This window comes from Gavialis gangeticus, unplaced genomic scaffold, assembly GCF_001723915.1.
Source record: "Gavialis gangeticus isolate Ggan-Ray unplaced genomic scaffold, GavGan_comp1, whole genome shotgun sequence".
Classification (NCBI taxonomy): Eukaryota; Metazoa; Chordata; order Crocodylia; family Gavialidae; genus Gavialis; species Gavialis gangeticus.
In genome coordinates, this window is record NW_017729002.1 from 4,987,949 (window position 1) to 5,007,203 (window position 19,255).

At 39.6% G+C, this 19,255-nt stretch overlaps 1 protein-coding gene across 5 annotated transcripts in view; it reads right to left on the reverse strand.

Annotated features, from left to right (window-relative positions):
- Positions 1-14,159, reverse strand: part of CLEC16A (C-type lectin domain family 16 member A) — a 226,372-nt gene extending 212,213 nt beyond the window's left edge. For 2 of the 5 annotated variants that reach the window (XM_019507457.1, XM_019507456.1), the window contains exons 1-9: positions 14,000-14,159; positions 12,982-13,115; positions 11,329-11,477; positions 7,404-7,509; positions 5,862-5,927; positions 5,207-5,330; positions 2,984-3,158; positions 1,956-2,009; positions 1,257-1,370 (exon numbers count right to left, since the gene is read on the reverse strand). In XM_019507457.1, coding sequence (XP_019363002.1) covers positions 1,257-1,370; positions 1,956-2,009; positions 2,984-3,158; positions 5,207-5,330; positions 5,862-5,927; positions 7,404-7,509; positions 11,329-11,477; positions 12,982-13,115; positions 14,000-14,124 — 1,047 coding nt within the window. In that variant the 5' untranslated portion in view covers positions 14,125-14,159. Of the gene's footprint in view, positions 1-1,256; positions 1,371-1,955; positions 2,010-2,983; positions 3,159-5,206; positions 5,331-5,652; positions 5,659-5,861; positions 5,928-7,403; positions 7,510-11,328; positions 11,478-12,981; positions 13,116-13,192; positions 13,197-13,999 lie in introns of those variants that run through there. The other 3 variants (XM_019507460.1, XM_019507459.1, XM_019507458.1) reach the window with 3 other exon arrangements.
- Positions 14,160-19,255: the final 5,096 nt, after the last annotated feature.

Genomic DNA, 19,255 nt, shown 5'->3' on the forward strand with positions numbered 1-19,255 from the left:
CCCCCCTCCCCCCAGATAGGCAGCACCTGCCACTGCCCCCTCCCTCACCACAGGGGGTGTTCATCTGCCCCCCCACCATGTCCCTTCCCTCCTCCTCCTCTTCTGACTTACCAGCTGGAGACAGCTCTCTATGTTGCTGGTTCTGCTCCATGCTGCGCTGTGGCTTTGAGCAGCATGGGCATTTATCGGCCAAATTATTGGCCCCATCGGGCCCATAACTGATGTAGACAATTTTTCTTATATTGGTACTGATCCGATATCGGACTGATGTATCAGTGCACCTCTACCTTGTACTATATTAAGACTACTTACAAAATGCCCAGTGTAAACATTTATAGGAGCCAAATCAATCTTTTGATAACTGCAAAGATTGTATGCAAGATTCTCTCCAATGTCTCGAATGTGTATTTATTTCACCCACAACTACGTAGGTAAGACTTCTATGAAGTAAATTTCAAGCCTAACTACAAAAGTGTACATAAAAACTTAAGATATCATTAATAAAAAATAGGAATTGTTTAAAACAACTCTAAAATTGCCAGATACACTAGATTATGGCCCCTGGCAGACGTTTTATAATGATGCAATCTGGATCAGAGAAATGTTATGCCCAATCCCAAAAATCATGCCATACAGTTCGGCATGAAGGAACCAGCATGAGGGAAACCCAATCTGGTGCTCACATCACCTTGGAATCTGGACTATTCATGGACTTTTCCAAGATCCCAGAGCACTGTGAGCCCAACCTGGGAGAACCATTAAACATGGAGCATCTTTGTAGCTAGTTTGGCATTTGGCTGCATCTAAATTTTTTGCATGTGTGGCATGCTGCCATTTATCATGCAATTAACAGTCTACCAGGGACCTATGATATAGCCTTTGACTGCAAGTGATAGAGGTACACTTCTCTAGAAACAAACTGGACAAACATCTAAATTTTAGTGATGTGTATACACTCTGCTCTGACTTTTGTAGTATGTACAAGTACACATATATCTGCAGAAATAATATTTAATGCTTGCTTAAGTAAGTATACAATGCTTGCAAGTGAATACATTGTACTATTATATTTCAAAGTTGTACCTTGTACTACTGTTCAAGTGTCCAGTAGCTGAATATGAAATAAGGCTCTCACACCCTTCCTAAAAGCAAAATATTCTGGCTTGCTTAAGTGAATGACTTATTTATCTGAACTGGCTTCTTTCAAATATTTTTCCACAACTTCATTTTAATATAAATATTAGTTAGCTACTCACAGAACTTTTCTGGATATCTTGTTCAACTTTAGGAGAGAACACTGAAAGGTCCCCATTAAGAATAACCTCAGCGAGTGAGTTCACCAGAGGTGCATAATGTATAATAAGAAAGACCTATTAGAAGAACAGGGCAGAAAATAATTATTAGACCTCTGATACAAGGCTTACACGCTAAACACACAAACTAAAATCCTTCCCTATTATCAGTCAGAAACAAATCTGCCTACTTTCAGTCATTAACTGATACTAACAACTTTCTTTTCATTAGTGCAATGGAATTCTACATTATATTCTCTACAACCCTATTCAAACTTGGGCTACTGTATTTTGCAGTATTCTACTTGCGCATCAGTTGAATACTATAATCTTTACTCTCTGGTAATATGCTGAGTAGCATTATTGTGAGCTGTTTTACAGCTGCCGCATTCTGCTCAAAGGCGGCCAGACTTCAGCAGTGAAGTAACGGGATTTCTACAATCATCTCTATCTGCCTCTTGACAGCGTACTAAAAAAAAATCTCAAACAACACTATTTAAAATAAAAGGATTTTTACTTAGTCCATATAATAGCTAGCAAAAAAACTTGCTGCAATTTTCTCTAGCTGTTTCAGGTACATTGAGAGAAAAACAATTTATAAACATGGCTGATGCTATTACAAATAATACACTGAAATGAAATTAAATAGATGTAAACACATACTTGCGATAGAAGATAGAGAGAAACTTGGAGACTTATTTTTGGACGCTCCCCACCCTATGGAAGGAAGAGGACAGTGTGTGAAAAATTCTAAATTATCGAAAATTAAAGTAGATACATAATTATGACATTTAAAAAAAAAGAAAATGTAACCAAATATTTCCTGCTTATATGCATCACCTCACCTCTAGCTACAAGTTTCCTGTATAAGAGCCAGGATCAGACAATTTAAAGAAAAAAAATTCAATTTTTTCCCCTATACAGATCACTTCTAATTCTACTCTTACAGTGAAGGACATGGATAGCAATACCACATTAAAAAAAAAAAATATAGAAAAATTTGGGGGGAGGGAGGAAGAAATATCAGACTATGACTAGGGGCCACTTGAATGCATCTGAGAAACAAAGTCCAAAACCAGCTTTTTTGCTGTCATCTTAGAAGTTCACCTTATCGAAAGTGTGCTTCCGATTCAAATTTTATTGGCCTTAAATGCGTTTAAAAGCCTTGTTTAAACAATATATGCTCTTAGCTGCATCAGGTTCTAACACAGTTTGTCAGCCAATGTGTGGGGTAAAAATTAAGTTCTAAAGCTGAGTTTACATTTAAACATGGCATTGCAATTTCACTCAAGAATGGCCTTTGGCTTGAACAGATTGCCATGATAAAACACTTTTTCAGCACAGGATATGTTCAAACTTAAATGTGAACACCTGACAAACTTAAGGACAATTCTAATCCAAACTTGAACTAGCTGCTCTGTCCCATTACCATCTGCTAGAATTTAAGTGTGTATATTGACTGAAAACCGTACTATACTTAGTACATAAAACCCATGTACATCATCTGCATTAAGTTGCTCTCCTTCAATAAGCTATTTAAAAAAGGGACCTGAGTTACTTAAAATGTATTTCTTGTAAAGTACTTTGATGTACAGAATATTAATTTGACTTAAGTGATACACGAATTACAGTAAACTATTTAATGAAAACATTTAGGTAAATCTTAATTATTAATGACAGCTATTTCTTACCTTATCTTGATTTACTAATGAATACACATAGAGAGGCAGGAAGAGTCTATTAAGTAAGTGGTCTGTGAGCACATCATTTAAGAATTCACAATTAATAATAAGGATATCATTAAGGTAATGCAAGTGATCAAGATGTTCTGCTACCAAGTCACTCAGTTTACCCCTATTTCTGTGCCTGAAAAAGAGAAAGAGATTTAGACATAGCAGTGTCATTACAACTAAATGGGGAAAAGGGTTTTGTTTGTTTGTGGGGAGGGCGGGTTGATTTTGTTTGTTTAGATTTTTTTTAAATCTAGGTAACATTCTTGGTAGACCGACTGTCTAATGTTAAAGCCAAAATACTTGTCTGTAGTCCTGGAGACTCAGCTCATGCAGTCACACTAAAGGAAAATATACAATATGATTTCAGTTTTGGAGATGCAATCCCATAGCAAAGAACAAGATTTTTTAACTTCTATCAAACATGACAAACATCAGAGCTACCTTGTAGTATAGCCTTCTCAGACAGCAATCATGAAAGGAACAATTACCATTTTTTTTCAATGATAAAAAGGCAGTAAGAGCATTTTAGTTTTTTACTGGGTTTATTTCTTTTCTATAACCACAGACAAGTGGTACTAATAGACAGTATGAGTTGCTGACAACAAGGGGTACTATAGGAGTTGCAGTTCTGCCAGTTATAATAATGACAATAAAATATAGGTTGAGAATTGAACACCGTACAGAGCCTAAGTTAATTTTCTAAAGAAGCAATTCAGAACACTGGCTGGCAACAGGTACAGGCAACCCCCACTTAACGCTGTTTCATTTAGCACTATTTCACTATAACGCTCATTTTAAATTGATACCCGATATCACTTAGTGCTCAGTGAGTTTTGTTATAAATGCTCAAGGTCACCATTTTGGGTCATTAAAAACAACTGCGGTCATCATCTTGGGTTGTCAAATACTTTCCGTTTCACTTAACAGTCAGTTTTTCAGGAACCAATTAAGAGCACTAAGTGGAGGCTGCCTGTATATGTACCAATGAAGAGGTAAACAGGGCCACGTATCAACTGCTCTATGAGCAATGAAAGGCCTCTATGAAGTCTGGCTAAAAGCTACTGTGCTTTGTCTGTCATCTACAACTGGGTAAGAATGGGCATATGTGCAGTTACCATGGAGAAGCTGGGAGGTAGTAATTCACTTTTACTTCATAGTAACTAGTTTGTGTACCCATACCTTCAGACAGCAAAGTCAAGTGTCTAAAAGGAGACTGAATTCTAACACTAAAAAACAGAAATAGTCCTGCGTATCTTTTCCATATTTAAGTAGTTTATACATTGAACTCCAGTTGTATCCTTTAGAACAACTGGAATAAGGAGTAATATTTTGAATACATCATTTATTTACAAGATTCTTCTTGCAAGGATTCCCAGCATGACCTATATGCTGTGTTAAGCTGGCTTTTACTATGCTGTTCTGGCTTTTACTCCTCAGACCGGGTGAAGAACATTTTGCATCCTAAAGCTTGTCTAACTCTATTCCAACTATGTAGCTGGTCCAGCAAAAAATATCACCTGGCTAAGTACAGACAGTCAAAAAGCTTAAGGCTGAATCAATTTAATGTTCGCAGGTTAATCTAAACTGTGCAGATTGAACCAATAAGCAAGTGAACAGACACTTGCTTTTGATTCTAGAAATGGAGCCACGTGCCTGCAGTGGCCCAGACCAGAAGCCAGGGGGCACTAAAACACACCTCCCTGCTTGAATGGAGCAGACAGCTTGTGCCAAAGTTAACCAATCACACCCTGTGAGGGGGGATTTGTGGGGGAGTGCAAAACATCCTGGAATGCTGGCACACAGAGTTAAACTTGAATCTGGAGGGGATCTGGGACAGGAGTTCAATAAACCAATTTAAACTAAATCAGTTAAGTCTGATACTACATCCATCCAGGTATATCTTAAACTGGTTTCAGCCATTTTGAAAGTGGTTTATGTGCACTGAACTTCCGCTGTGTTACAGATTTGAACTGGTTTCTCATCACTTATATTAGTTTATCCATAACTTCTGTCCCTAACCCCTAAGAAACATTTGCCTCTCATCACCTATTAAGAATTAGACTCCGGCTCCTACCAGTATGCAGCTTAGCCTTGATCATTTCATATAAGGAAATAGGGATTTTCAATGTATGCAGGAAAAGTACTACTACTATTCAATAAACAGTATTTGTAAAAACTTACTCTTCATCAGTCTGCACACAGTTATCCAGTTCTATAACATGGCTTCCAATAAACCAAACAAGGTTGGAGAAGTAAGGGACAGCAGTTTTATCTCGAATGTAATGCAGCATAGGCTGGTTGTCCACTGAATAGAAAATTTAAAGACAATCAGTTTCAAATGTTAATATTTGAAAAAAGCTATAAGAAAGATACCTTTGAGTTCTGGCTGCATGCTAGCTTTTCATGTGTATGCACCTGGGTTTAACTTATGCACAAAACATATCTCTGAAAGTCTGACATAACTTAACACTAAATGAGTATTAAAACACTAAGAAGTTATTTTTACATTGATATGAAGATAAACAATGCGCAGTTCAGAACAATTAGTCTTCAAGTAAATTGCTTTTTAAAAAAGACAAGTGTAAGAATAAAGCAATCATGCTGAAAGCCAAACTAATTAGACTTACATGACACTGCATTAAGGAACACAGGAATCAAATCATCAGTGAAGGAAGGGCAAGAAAAACAGACAACAGTTAATAGGATTAGGAACTGGGATGGTGATACATCCTCCAAAAGGGTTAAAAAGCTAAAAGCAAGAAGCATCTAAACTAAAAGACACAGGTTAGAGAGTGTTAGATCAGAATATTTTCAAACTGATAGAAAATTATGAAACCTGCAGGTTTGATAGTTGTGCTTTTCAAATTCAACCCTCGTAGCACTCCAACATTCAATTTAAACTCTAGACAAGAACATTTTCATCAAAAAACTTTTTCTTTAAATTTAGGAAATGTACACAAATAAGTTATGATGTTTATCAAGCTTAAATGGTTTTGTATTAGCTGGCTCATGTTCAGAAATTTTTATATACATGTAAAGTAAGAAGAAAGAGCGAGCGTGCATGAAAGAGCGAGCACAGCATGATTCCTGCTTGCGGAACATATAGAAAGAACCACATTTTGCTCAGACACCACCACCACTGGAGTGTTCATAAAAAGAAAAAGCACTGATGGTATCCAGCAACTGCAGTTCTATATCAAACAATTCTCCCCTGCTTTTTAAGTGGGCACTTATACTGTAGTATTCAGAAAAAAGTTCTGCAGTCAGTGGGGCTTCATTACATTAATACTATAAATGTCATTTTACTTCCTCCATAAGCTTATCTATAACCAACTGGAATGTTTCTGTTACTGGATATGCTGTATTTGAAGGGAACACACACTGGCAGGAAACAAAATGGATTCATTTGTTTCATCAGGTATTGTTCAAATTAGAAGGCTCACCAAAGAGCCATTGCCACATTTGTTTTATATCTGAACGTATACTAGGAAGTAGCGATATTTGAATCTTCTCTTCACTGTGTGCACAAATTAAATATCCACCAATTTCTAGCAGGCACAGTAATCCGTTTTTATGTAATTAGACTTAGTCCTAAAGATTTTTTGTTTTCAACTTAAATGTGAAAAGCTGTTTAAAATGGCATAGGAAATAAAAAGGCTTATATGAATGTTAATCACCATACAGACCACTCCAAAGCATGACTTGTGCTAGAGGCAGAATTTGAAGACTTCCTTATCTTTCATAGACTGCACAGATGAGCTTACAAAGGACTGTTGGGTTTTTTTTTTTGTTTTTTTTTTTTTTAAAGTGTTCTGTTATGGAATGCACAAACACTAGACTAGATGATAGAAAGGGATAGATTTCTTTTGTACCATCAATAGTTTTTGTGCACTGATTAAACTAATGAGTGCAAGAATCAGATTTACTACCCAAAAGGGGAATCAATGTTGTTTCGGGCATACAAATTTGACATTGAATGAATATTTTGATAGGCAATGCATAATGTTAAAGGGCAATATCCTTAAGGGAATCATACTTTCAGTGGAACAGTAAGAGTGTGACCTCTACTGGCTGTAAAGGTGAATTTTCTTGTGTATTTTGTTTTTGACTGTTTCCTGTATCAAGGATAAAATATTAGTACCAGTATTTCTATAACATAACTGCAGTGCTTATTTGTAGTACTTTTATAAAGATCAAAACATGCATTTAAAGCATACTTTTCATGCATGTTAAAACATACTAACAGCTGAACCCGACAAATCAGGGGCTGTTTTTAGTAAACCTGAGACATGTTTAATAGTTAACATTACACTTGGTTACACAAAAATAACATTAAGTATATAAACTATATACAAGTTTTCTGATTTACAAAACATACCTTTGTAGACATTTAAAGTTATAGTTCTGACAGCAATTCTAACCATGCTTTCTGGATGGTTAAAAAATTTAATAGCCTCTGTATACAGGGCAAAATCATTAGTGTGCTGAAACAAAACACAAACATTGTGAATTATCTTAACAAATATTCAATACTCTGCTACAATTTTATCTGAAAAGGTTACCCTCCCAAGAAACTGCTAAAATATATAAATAATGTAATGATGCAAACAAAAAAAAACTGCCTGTGTGATAGTCTTACTGCTCATCACTAACAATGCAAAACCAGTTTTAAACATCAGCTGGGTGTTTAAGCAATATTTAACTAAAAACATTATCATTAAAAAAAATTAATAAAATTAACTACTACCTTTACACAACAACTTCATTGTATCATAAGAACACTGATGCCCTCTTCTGGTAATAAGCAGTATGTGGAGAAATACAATGTTACTAGAAAAAAGTTCACCTTTAAACCCCAGTCCTGCAAATGAAGCAGAATGGATGCCTTTCCTGCACTTACTTCTACCAACTTCATGCATGATTTATTTACAGGGATCCAACTCCAAGATTAGGATCGAGTTATTCAGTTAATAATTCTAGGTGGATAGCATATATTTAGATTTAAAAAGTTAATGGCACATTTGAAGTTTAGCTGCATTGCATGTCATAATTCTGAGATGTGGCGTTTATCATTCAAATTTAGCAGGCAACTCAGGGTAACTCTTTTTAGACAAGATTTCAAATTTAACACCGACATTTAGTAACTTAAGTTAATTTGAATATACATATGTAAAAAGTCAAAGAGAGGTGTTGTAAATGTGTGTAATAACACATTTATAAATGGAGATGTGACCGCAATATTTTAAAAACCTTTAAAAAATGCTTTAAATCTAGTTATTTTAGTTTATACTGTATTTTACCAAAATAAATAGCAAGAAATTGAAAGAATTCATAACACCATCTCTGTTGCACTGTATTTCCACTTAAATTTCTAAATCTATACTTTTTAAAAATCAAAAAAGCTGGTCATAGGCTAAGATTAAAGTGGCTTCTCTCTCACTTTTCAAAATGCAGCACTTGCTAGCACTTATAAATGCCTCTTAAAACTACTCCAAAGTATGCAGTATCACCTTTCTTACTTTGTAAAAAAGATTCAGTCTAATAGTAATAGCAACGACAGCAAACCACTTAAGACATCTGGCAGTAATACAGACAGCAATTTAAAAAAAAACGTTAAATATCACATGCCCTTTGCCAAAGCCTACTGATTTCTATATTAAGAACAGTGTTTAAAATTAATTAATTCAGGTTGCATTTCATCACAGAGAGCTTAGCATGAGCACCTCTGTGGGTGTGTCTACATATGCAATCAATGCACACAAAAATTCTGGACATATTGTTCTGAAGTTTTTTGCTCCCAGGCAACACATTTGAAAATGCATCCAGGAGCAAAGAAGAACAAACTCGGGAGCAATCAGCTCCAGAGTTTATTCATGCACAGTCCAATGCCTAGGGCTACTCCAACCAGTCTCAATGTGCTGTGGAAGGGCTGACTGGGGCATAAGGGTGCTTCAATGCATGAGCTAGCTGGCATGCAATCCCCGCACTGAAACACCCTTGCACCCCAGCCAGCCCTTCCAGCATCTATACACACGCTGCTATACATGAAAAAGAGCAGGGTAGTACTTGTATTTACAAGTACTAGCCCACTCCAGAGTTTATAAGTTTTGTGAGTTCTAATAAGAGGAGATGTGTAGACACAAACGTATATTGTAGAGTTAATTAGTACCTAATTAAGCCCATTAGTGCCCAATTAAAGCTGCCTACATACTAACTCAGAGTTGCACCAGAAGCCATCAAACAGTTGCTTGCACTTTACCAGGCAGCTACTGTGTACAACAAATCCCTTGCCTATGCCGCAGACCACACATTCTGCTGCACACTTATAAAGTTTTGCCAACAGAATTTGAGTTCTATCAGTAAGTTTGAGTTCCTCTGTACTCAAAGCTCCCTGTGGTGGCAGAACTCAGCTCTACCAGCAGAGTTGCTTCATCCTGCTGAACCGAACAAGGCTTGTATTGAAAGGCCTGCACAACTAGGCAAACACCAGCAAACTGGCCAATTTCTTGTTGCCAAATTAGTCTACCACATTCTTAGACTGTGTGTGTTAATGAAGAAAGAGTGAAAACATATTTTTCTTTTTCTGAAGTTACGTAACAGGACTAGGATATTGTGTAGGCTTTATGCTTATGAATATCTGTGTGACAATGCCACACCTGCAACATCTGTAAATCATTTCATTATAACCATAATGGTCCTGTCAGACCAACCTGGTGGTCTTCTATGACCAAGTCACAAAATCCTTGGACGCAGGTGTCGCGGCATCTTTCTGGACTTTAGGAAGGCCTTCGACACTGTCCCTTACCCCGTTCTCCCCAAGATGTGGGGAGAAGTGAGCACGCTAGAAGGAAGGGACAGGCTCCAATTGGATCTGGACAGGTTACAGGGGTGGGCAGATGAGAATATGATGAGATTCAATACTGACAAGCGCAGGGTACTGCACCTAGGGAGAAAGAACCAGCAGCATACCTACAGGCTGGAACTCCCTTCTAGTCGGCACAGAGACAGAGAAGGATCTTGGTGTCACTACTAATTCCAAAATGAATATGGGCCGCCAATGTGGGGACGTGGTCAGCAAGGCTAACCGCACCTTGTCATGCATCCACAGATGCACCACGAGCATGTCCAAGGAGGTGATCCTCCCCCACTATGTGACACTGGTCAGGCCGCAGTTGGAGTATTGCATCCAGTTCTGGGCGCTGCACTTCAGAAGGGATGTGGACAACATTGAGAGGGTCCAGAGGAGGGCCACTCACATGATCAGGGGGCAGCAGGGCAGGCTCTACAAGGAAAGGCTATGGGACCTGAACCTGTTCAGCCTCCACAAGAGAAGGTTGAGAGGGGATCCGGTGGCCACCTATAAACCAGCCAAGGGAGACCAGCAGGCAATGGGAGAGTCCCTGTTCCCCCTGAGCACTAGTGGGAGTAACAAGGAATAAAGGTCGTAAGTTGACAGAGCAGATTCAGGCTAGATATCAGGAGGCACTACTTCAAATTCAGGGCGGCTAGGATCTGGAACCAACTTCCAAGAGAAGTGGTGCAGGCTCCTACCCTGGGGATCTTTAAGAGAAGGCTAGATAGACACCTTGCCAGGGTCATCTGACCCCAGCATTTTTTCCTGCCATGACAGGGGGTAGGACTTGATGGTCTGCTTAGGTCCCTTCCGACCCTACCAACTATGAAACTATGAAACCAGTATTAGAAATGTCAAATACATTATTTATAGTACAATTGTTAGTAGAAAGATTTCCCCATGTTTCTGATAAATGTATATGGAACATCATTCTGAAATAATTACTGAACTTTCAGCCAAAAACTTATTAGGAACTACAGAGTCAGAAATTTCAATCAGTTTACAAACATAAATTGATGCCCATTGACTTTGGTTATCTTTATTAAAAAAAAACCAACCCCACACTCCAAATTAAATCTGCCATTTGACCGAGCCTGCAGATCTCATGTCATAATAGGGTTTCTAAACTTCATCAAGACCCAAGCCTGGAATGAATGCACCAAAGCAACTTTTTCAGTTGTATTCCAGGGCAAGATCTGAAAGTAATACAAGTATTTCAGGGCAGGGACAACCATTTGTACAATAAGGTACTAGTACCTGGAGCTCTGCACTACCATAATTTTACACTATGGCTAAATGGGAAAAGAAATCTAGGTAGGATACAGAATTGCTCAGACATATGGATGAAAGTGGTGAAACACGGATCTACAACAGTTCAGTATTAGGCACCTCCTCCCTTTTCATTTACTGTGTCTAGAAAATCTTATCAAGAACACTAGCAGCCACTTACCTCATTGTAAAAAAAATGTACAGTGTGATTGTTGAGTTTTAGAGAAAGAGTTTTCAAAAATGATATATAATAGGCCATGATCTCCTCATCAGAAAAGTCAAATTTGTGCACGATGATGGAATTTACATAGTTATTGGAGAGCAGATAATCTGAAATGAAGAATTGTAGCACAAAGCACCATAAAGGATAAACATTAAATTAGTCTGTAATGTAAATGACATACCTGACAATGAAAAGCACTATATAAAAAAGGGTAACCTAGCAGTAGTTAAATCTTTAATTGTTAAGCAAATATCCCTACTTTTATGCCAGCAACAGAAATTAAGACTTTGAATCAGGGGCACCAAACATGCGGCCTGCAGAGCCCCACTACCTGGCGCCTCCCCTGGGTCTGATCAGACCCACATGGGGCACAGCACACACCAATGGTGTGGGAATAGTAAGCAGGCTGGATCAGGCTCCTGGACCCTTCCCCCAGCATACCTTACCTAGCAGCTGCACCAGCCGCTGGAACCTGCACTATGCGTGGTCCCTGGAACAGCTGGAATGGGCGCCCCATGCAAAACAGTCCAACCAGAGGAGCAGCTGTACTGCATGTGACGACCACCTTGGCTAGCCTGCACTGCATGCAGTGCCTGCTCTGGGACACGTAGTGCACACATCCAGTCTGGGACCTGCACTGCACACAATGTTCACAGGTACCATGTGCAGCACAGATCCTAGACTAACTGCACCAAACACCATTTGCAGCTCACTCCTGGACCCACCGGGGGCAACCATCATGTACAGCAGTCTGGCCAGGGTGGCCACCATGTGCAGCACAGCTGCTACTCTGGACAGACTGTGCTGCAAGTAGTGCCAGTTTCAACCACTCTAAGATCTGTGCCACACAGCACAGGTTCCAGGCTGGCTGGAGTGGCCACCAGATTAAGTATACTGGGGGAGAAGAAGGATGAGTTTCTTTCAAAAACTGCTGCTTTGAGTAGTACCAATATGCTTCTGCACCAAATTCCTACAAAAGACTTCCATAGACAAGGTTAAAATGGAAACAAAATATACTTCCATCTGTATTTTTGCTTATATAAGCTACAAGACTTTGTGGCTGGTAATCAAATCTTTAGACCAATTCTTTCCCCTTCCATATTACACATTCTCAAAAGCGTGGATTATTTCTGCTTGCCACTTGCTGCTGCTCTTAAGCAAGTGTTGGCATTTCCTTGTCATCTTAAACTTTTAAAGAGACACTGAACTTAACATGGTGTTTTGTTGGAATGCCAGCTCCATCAGTCAGAACAACTCCAAAAGGAGGTTTTGTTCACTGAAAAATGCTCTCTCAGCAAGAGAAAAGCAGACATTTTAGGCCCTACCTAACCAGTGACTTTATGGTTTATTTTAAAGAGCCCCTTTAAAAATGTGGAGCTACTATATTTTTTCCAACAGTACAACCCAAAGGTTACTGTACTGCTGAAAACTCGTATGCAAACTGGAAACTAATTTTGAAACAGACTTCAGAATGAAATTGTAATGGATTTACAGCGCTATCAAAAAACACAGCAAGTTCAAGTTAACAAAATGAAAATAGATTAGACCATATACTCAGGATTTAAAATTTGCTTAATAATCAAAATTTAGCTTTCAATGAGGAGTTCTTACAGAGTGAGGTTTCATGACTAATATTCTCAAAGAGGATGTTCAAGGTCTGCAGCAGCTGCACACACACATAACGACCAGATTTCTGACGCAGTATGTTTAGGAAGAAAACAAACATGTTCTTCTCCAAGAAAAAGCTAGAAAACAATAAAGAACTCATATTAATTCATTGGCTATATTTTGTTTGTTTGAATCCTTACCTAAATTTGACAACTTAAATACTGTGCATTTGTAAAACTCTTAAAAATTGCATCCATTAATCAGTTCAAACAAAAGTAGCTTCTTGAAAACTAAACAAATAACCAAAAATCACTAAATGCAAATTATGTGATGTTTCAAATACAAAGATCTAGTAGTTAAGCAACTTATCAATGTTTAATTTACTGAAAAAAGTCAGCTGAAAAAAAAAAAAAATCAGGATGTGCAATGAAAAATGATTCACAAAAAAAAGATGGATTGATCTTAGCACAACAGGTATCTAGATATTCCACCCCAGTATTAAAAATCTGTGAAAAATTGGTTGGACATTGTGTTGTTGCACATGTTTATATACAATTTAGTATTGCAGTGGCATTCACCAAGAACAAATTCTACAGACAATTCTCAAGCTATTTATTCACAAATCTTCTAGTTTTATAAAATTATATTAGAATGCATTTTCCCTAACCTAAGAAAAATGGAAAAAATGTTTGACTAAACCTGCTTCTAAACTAATCATATACATTCTGCAATTAGAGAGCAATGATAAATTGCTCAATAGTTTATTCAATTTTTTTCACATTAACACCTAGAGTAGTGCTAGGGAGTATTTCAACAGGTACAATTCTGCTATATTTCCATGCTACTCATTTTGAAAGCACCCCTCGCAATTAAGACTAAATACCTGACCCTAGCATCTATGAATCAATGAATCTAAGAAAATACCTCCTATATATGAAATACCAACCATTTCCAGATCTTCTGATCAACAACTGTATTATTATTGATAATAACAATGATAGCAAAGATTTAAACCACTTACTCAAACACTGAACTGTCATTCTGATCACCCCATATAAGGATCTCAGTTATGGAACGAATAGTCTCTACTAAGAGATTCCGGTTATGATCCGTAACTGTGGTATTTTTGGTCAAAACATGATACATATACCTAAACAAAAAGAAAGTTGTAAATATTAAATATAAGAATAACAACTAATATTAGACTCTGATTTTCACATTCCTTTGCACATGTAATATAGTACCCTGTAGTACTGTTTTCCTACAGTCAATAAATCAAGGAGATTTTTTTTTTTTTGTTTTTTTTTGCTAGTGCAGCCAGTGATTTGTGGAAGACTACTATTTGTATTTTATTTTAAAAAGGATCCAAGTGAACTAGAGCATGGAATGCAAATGTATAAAGTGTAGGTGGCAAACAAAAACTATCAGAATGATAATGAATGCAGTGCACCTTCTAAATGCCAATGACTAAGTACAGCAAACATGATTATATAGGCTGTTTGCCCAATGTGTTTGTTATTGTGATAAAGAGGATTTTTCAGATGAATACTTTAAAGTCAAACAACAGCAGGGAAAACTGTTTTCTGGAGAATATTAATTCTAAAAAATGACATGTATGCTTCAACTAAATTGCTTTATGCTTGATTATTAAGTGATGAAAAAAATAAATGATATTTTGAATCCATGAAGAAGGATTTATCCAGACTGGCTGAGTTTAGATGCTACCTAAGATGAGGTAGCTTCCAGCTCAGATGTCTGAATTGAAAAGTTAGATGGAAGACGGTTAGACATGTATCCTGACCCAGATATAATATTCCAGAACCCGCATAATCTGCACAACTACTACCAATTAACTTGCAGGGAAATGAAGCATTTTATGCTGACTCCTTTTCATTGTACATTATTTTTGTAGAAAACTTTACAGCCAATTCAAAGCATCTGGGAAATGTTGAATGGTGTAACATTTTACCTGAAATCTCTCCAATTTTATTTATTTATTTGCTAAAAATTCAAGGGATTATTCATGTGGAATGCCAGGGTTTCTTCTGAAAACAAACTGAGTGCCCGTGGAGCCCCAGTTGCAACCAAAGCCCCAGCCTGGCACCCCAGCATCTCCTGATATTCCCAATTTCACTGAGCAGCAACATGGTTCAGAATAAAGACTGAGGTTCAGAAATACTATGTTAGTGTTTAAAAAAAAAAAAAAAAAATTTTTTTTGAAGTGTCCTGCATACTAGAAATTCCAAGTTTTAGTTCAAATCATTGCTTTCTATACATACCATTTCAGAAAAAAGCAAGCAATAATTGTACCTGCAAACACAATACTATCAGAACAATTATTCTGTAATAATTTGCATCCAAAATAAATGGCAAAGTCTTCTCCATGTGGAATAAAACCCTTTGAGTTTAAGGTGTTCAGTTAGAAGAGGATAATATTGCACTATTTACATACATTCAGCCTTTACGAGTCGAAAAAGCAATATCTAAAGTATGAAATCTGTAGACAGATGCATCTGTACATATAAGAATTTATTTAAATGTGTATAATTACACTTAAAAAAACAACAACAAAAGCCCAATTCTGTGGGGAAAATTAGTCCTATGCTGATCGTACAGAGAGCAAAAAAAAAAAATCACAAGCTATTGTATTACTTTGCCCCAAGATTCTCTAAACTGAGAAGCATTTCCCAAAAGCTTAAAAACAATTAATGCAGAAGGCTTAACATGACTTGAAATACACTAAATTTGAAAACTTGTTAATCTGTTAGGGTGGCAAGGGCTTTATATCAGTGGTCACCAACCAGTCGATCCCAATCAACTGGTCTATCAGAGAGGGCTTGACAGTCAATCTTAGTCATGACTGGGCTGAGCATCACCCCCTGCCACCGAGGCCGGGCTGGGCAAATGGGACAATCCCTCTCTGTGCCCCCTCACCCCAGGCGAGTGGGAAATGTAAAATGTAAATGGGTGTTATTTCATAAAGTTATACCTGTCCTTTCTGTAGCCAGTGTGACTACAATTAAAGTCTGCAGCTGTTTAACTGGGTCATTTGTAATTAAATTTCCTAGAATGAAGAAAAGCTTGTAACTCAAGCTCCAAACAAAAGCTGTTGCCTTGCTTCCAAGCTACACCTTTATTTATCCAATTAAAATTGCATGAGGAGGTATGTGCCAACATCCAATATAAAAACACACTAGCCATTGTTTGGGAAAAGTTTTTAAAGCTTATCTTTTCATAATGTTAACTCTTCAGTCAATCAATAGAACTTCTTTGTTAACTTCATTCCTACATGTATCAATTTTTTTTGTTTTTGTTTTAGCTTGGAAATGAGAACTGCAGAAGAGGTCAAAGTATCATGGGCATAACCCTCCACTACTGAAGCTAATAAGAGATTCTGCCACTGAATGTGCAAGAAAGGTCGAACTGGGCCCCAATTAAATCTCTCTAAGAAACTGGTAAAGTTGAGAGGTGTTTCAGCAACTTAAAAGGTAATAATCAATATATGGATGTTGTGCAAATTAATGTTTATACTGTACATGGTATTTGATAAACACACTAACACCAGGGATCCTATGGTAAAATCCCATAAAACACGGATTTTCTCTTTTGAAGGAGAAAACCATGGAAACTGTGGGTTTCTCCTTTCAGGCTGGCAGAGTTCCAGCCTGCAGGGAGCTGTGGGAGCAGGAGGACAGGCAGGGGGCACCATATGCATGTGTGCACATACAGGGGAGGGCTGGGGCTGCTACCCAGCCCAGGTGGCGTGTGGGGCTTGAAGGCTGGAATGTGTGGCCTCAGGGCCCGGGCAGGGAGCAGGATGGGGCCACGGGCAGGTCATCCAGAGGACAGGTTGGCTCCGCACTGCTGCACGCACTCCTAGGGAGGCATGGGGGGGAACAAGACCCCCAGATCTGTGTGGGGCAGATGCAGGCTGTGGGCTTAGGGCTTCCCACCCTGCTGACCTCCCCCTGGAGCCTCCACAGCCCAGCTGGCAGAACCAGCACAATAGGGCAGGGTGGGGAAGCTCAATATAGCAGGGGGTTCCCAACAGCAGCGACAATGGCAAGCCTCCCCCTGCTCGGTGGGTAGCAGTGGGGGCAGGGGCCAGGGCTTGCGGTGGTGGTGCCCAGCCGTGCTTTGCCCTGCTGTACTGGGTCCCACCTGCTGGGCTATGGAGGCCACAAGAGGAGAGCAGCAGGACAAGGAGCCCCAAGCCTGCAGCCTGCACCTGCCTGGTACACAAATCTGGGGGGCACATGCCCCACATAACCCACCCCAGGACTGCGCACAGCAGCGGGGACCCAGACCCCACAAGCCTGCAGCAGGCAGCCCACACTCACCTCCCTCCCATGGGCTATGTTTGGGCTGTAGCGCCCATGGGGAGAGAAGCCAGGCTCTGCACTCCACTGTGCCACAGCAGCTGCTACCTTCCACAGGCAGCAGCCAGGGCTCAGGCACTACTACTTGGGGTAGGGAGATGCAGACCAGAGTCCCTGGCCCCATAGCCCTGGCAACTGGAGACCAGCTTCAGCAGGGCTTGGAGAGTGGCAGGGTGAGGGGCACCAGCAGGTCGCAAGGGGTGTGGGTGTTAAGTTAGGGGCAATAGCATGGACAGGGCACCAGCATCAGGGCTGCTCAGTGCCACAAAGCAGTGGGGGTGGACAGCTACAGCTGGACCTGCATCCTGGTGAGCAAAGGGGACAGGGGAAGCTCTGATTTTCCATGATAAACCCAAAAAAAAAAAAAATCAAATGCCAAAATTGATAAGTATTTAGAAATTATTTTATTATAGTGACTGAGGCACTGATAGGCTTCCAAATTGCTTTAAAATTCTAAATATATCAATAAAACATTGTGTTCAACTGATATCTATGTATATAGCGGCATTTCATTGTAATCACAGAAAAACACAGATTTGGAGGTGGGGTGTTAATCAGAGAATGCACTATTTTTTTTTTAAACAGAGAAAACCAGGATCTGTGATTAATACACACCAAGTTGAGAAGTCAAGCTTGAGAAGTTAGGAAATGCCAGAAAAAGTGTCCATACATGCTTAATTTAGTCAAAGTATGTGTATCATCATATACTCTTCAGTTATATAATTGCATGACTATTTTCCACTGGACTCTTGTCATTTAATACACAGGAAGGACTGTGCTCAGGAAGTGAATCAGAGGAATAAGTCAGTCCCCTGTTTTTTTAATTTATTAACATGGTAAGGGACCAGATCACAGGAAGTGTTTACTATATAACTACTGGAATGAGTATGCAACATTACGCAAGAGGACCACTGTTGGGAAACAAACCAGAGGCAAAAAATGGTTCCAGATAAACACCCCCTATGCAAAAGAGATCAGGAGTTTACAAGACAGTATTTGTGCTATTACTTGTGTAAAATACCTATTCCAGGCAGTAGCCAAAGTTAAACAGTTGTCTTTACAGCTGGAAAGCTTAAGAAAATCATTAGAGCAGCAACTGTTAGTGAGCTATTCATGGAAGAACAAGCTGATGAGCATCACAATGCTTGAATCAATTATTTTCTAGGGGTGCACTGATAGAGATTTTTGGGGACGATACCGATAGCTAGTATTTAAGGAGGCACATCAGCTGATACTGATCCAATTTCTGATACAGCTGCCCCCAGCTGGTAAATCTGGTGTGGTAGAAGGGAAGTGGGGAGGGAAGGGGCATGGTGGGGGTACAGATCAACGCCCCCCATGGTGAGGGAAGGGGCAGGGGCAGGCGCTGCCGAGATGGGGTGGTGGAGGGAACCAGAGCCATGGCTCACAGCAGTAGGGGGAGGCGGCTCCTGACACTTCTTGCACCCCAGGAGGGCGGGGGGGGAGGGGAAGCAGGGTGTGGCCCCCAGATCTGCGTGGGGCAGCCTGCAGCCAGGGCTCAGAGCAGGCACTGGCAGTGCTGGGAAGAGGCTGCATCCACCCCAAGTTTCACCACTGCTCCACTCCCAGCACCGCCACCTACCTGACACAGCCCTGGCTCTTTCCAGCACATAGGTGGAGGCAGGGTGTTGAGCCAGGGCTGCACTGAGTAGTTGGTGGTGGTGGTGGCACTGGGAGTGGAGCAGCAGCAAAAATTTCAAGTGAATGCAGCATCCTCCCAGCACTGCCAATGCCTGCTCCAATCCCAGCCCCCACCAAGAAGAGCCCCATGCAGCCTGGGCTGTAGCATGCCCCATGCAGATCTGGGGTCACACGCCCCGCCCTGCCCTTCCAGGATGCAAGCAGCAGAAGTAGCTGCCTTCCACACCACACTAAAT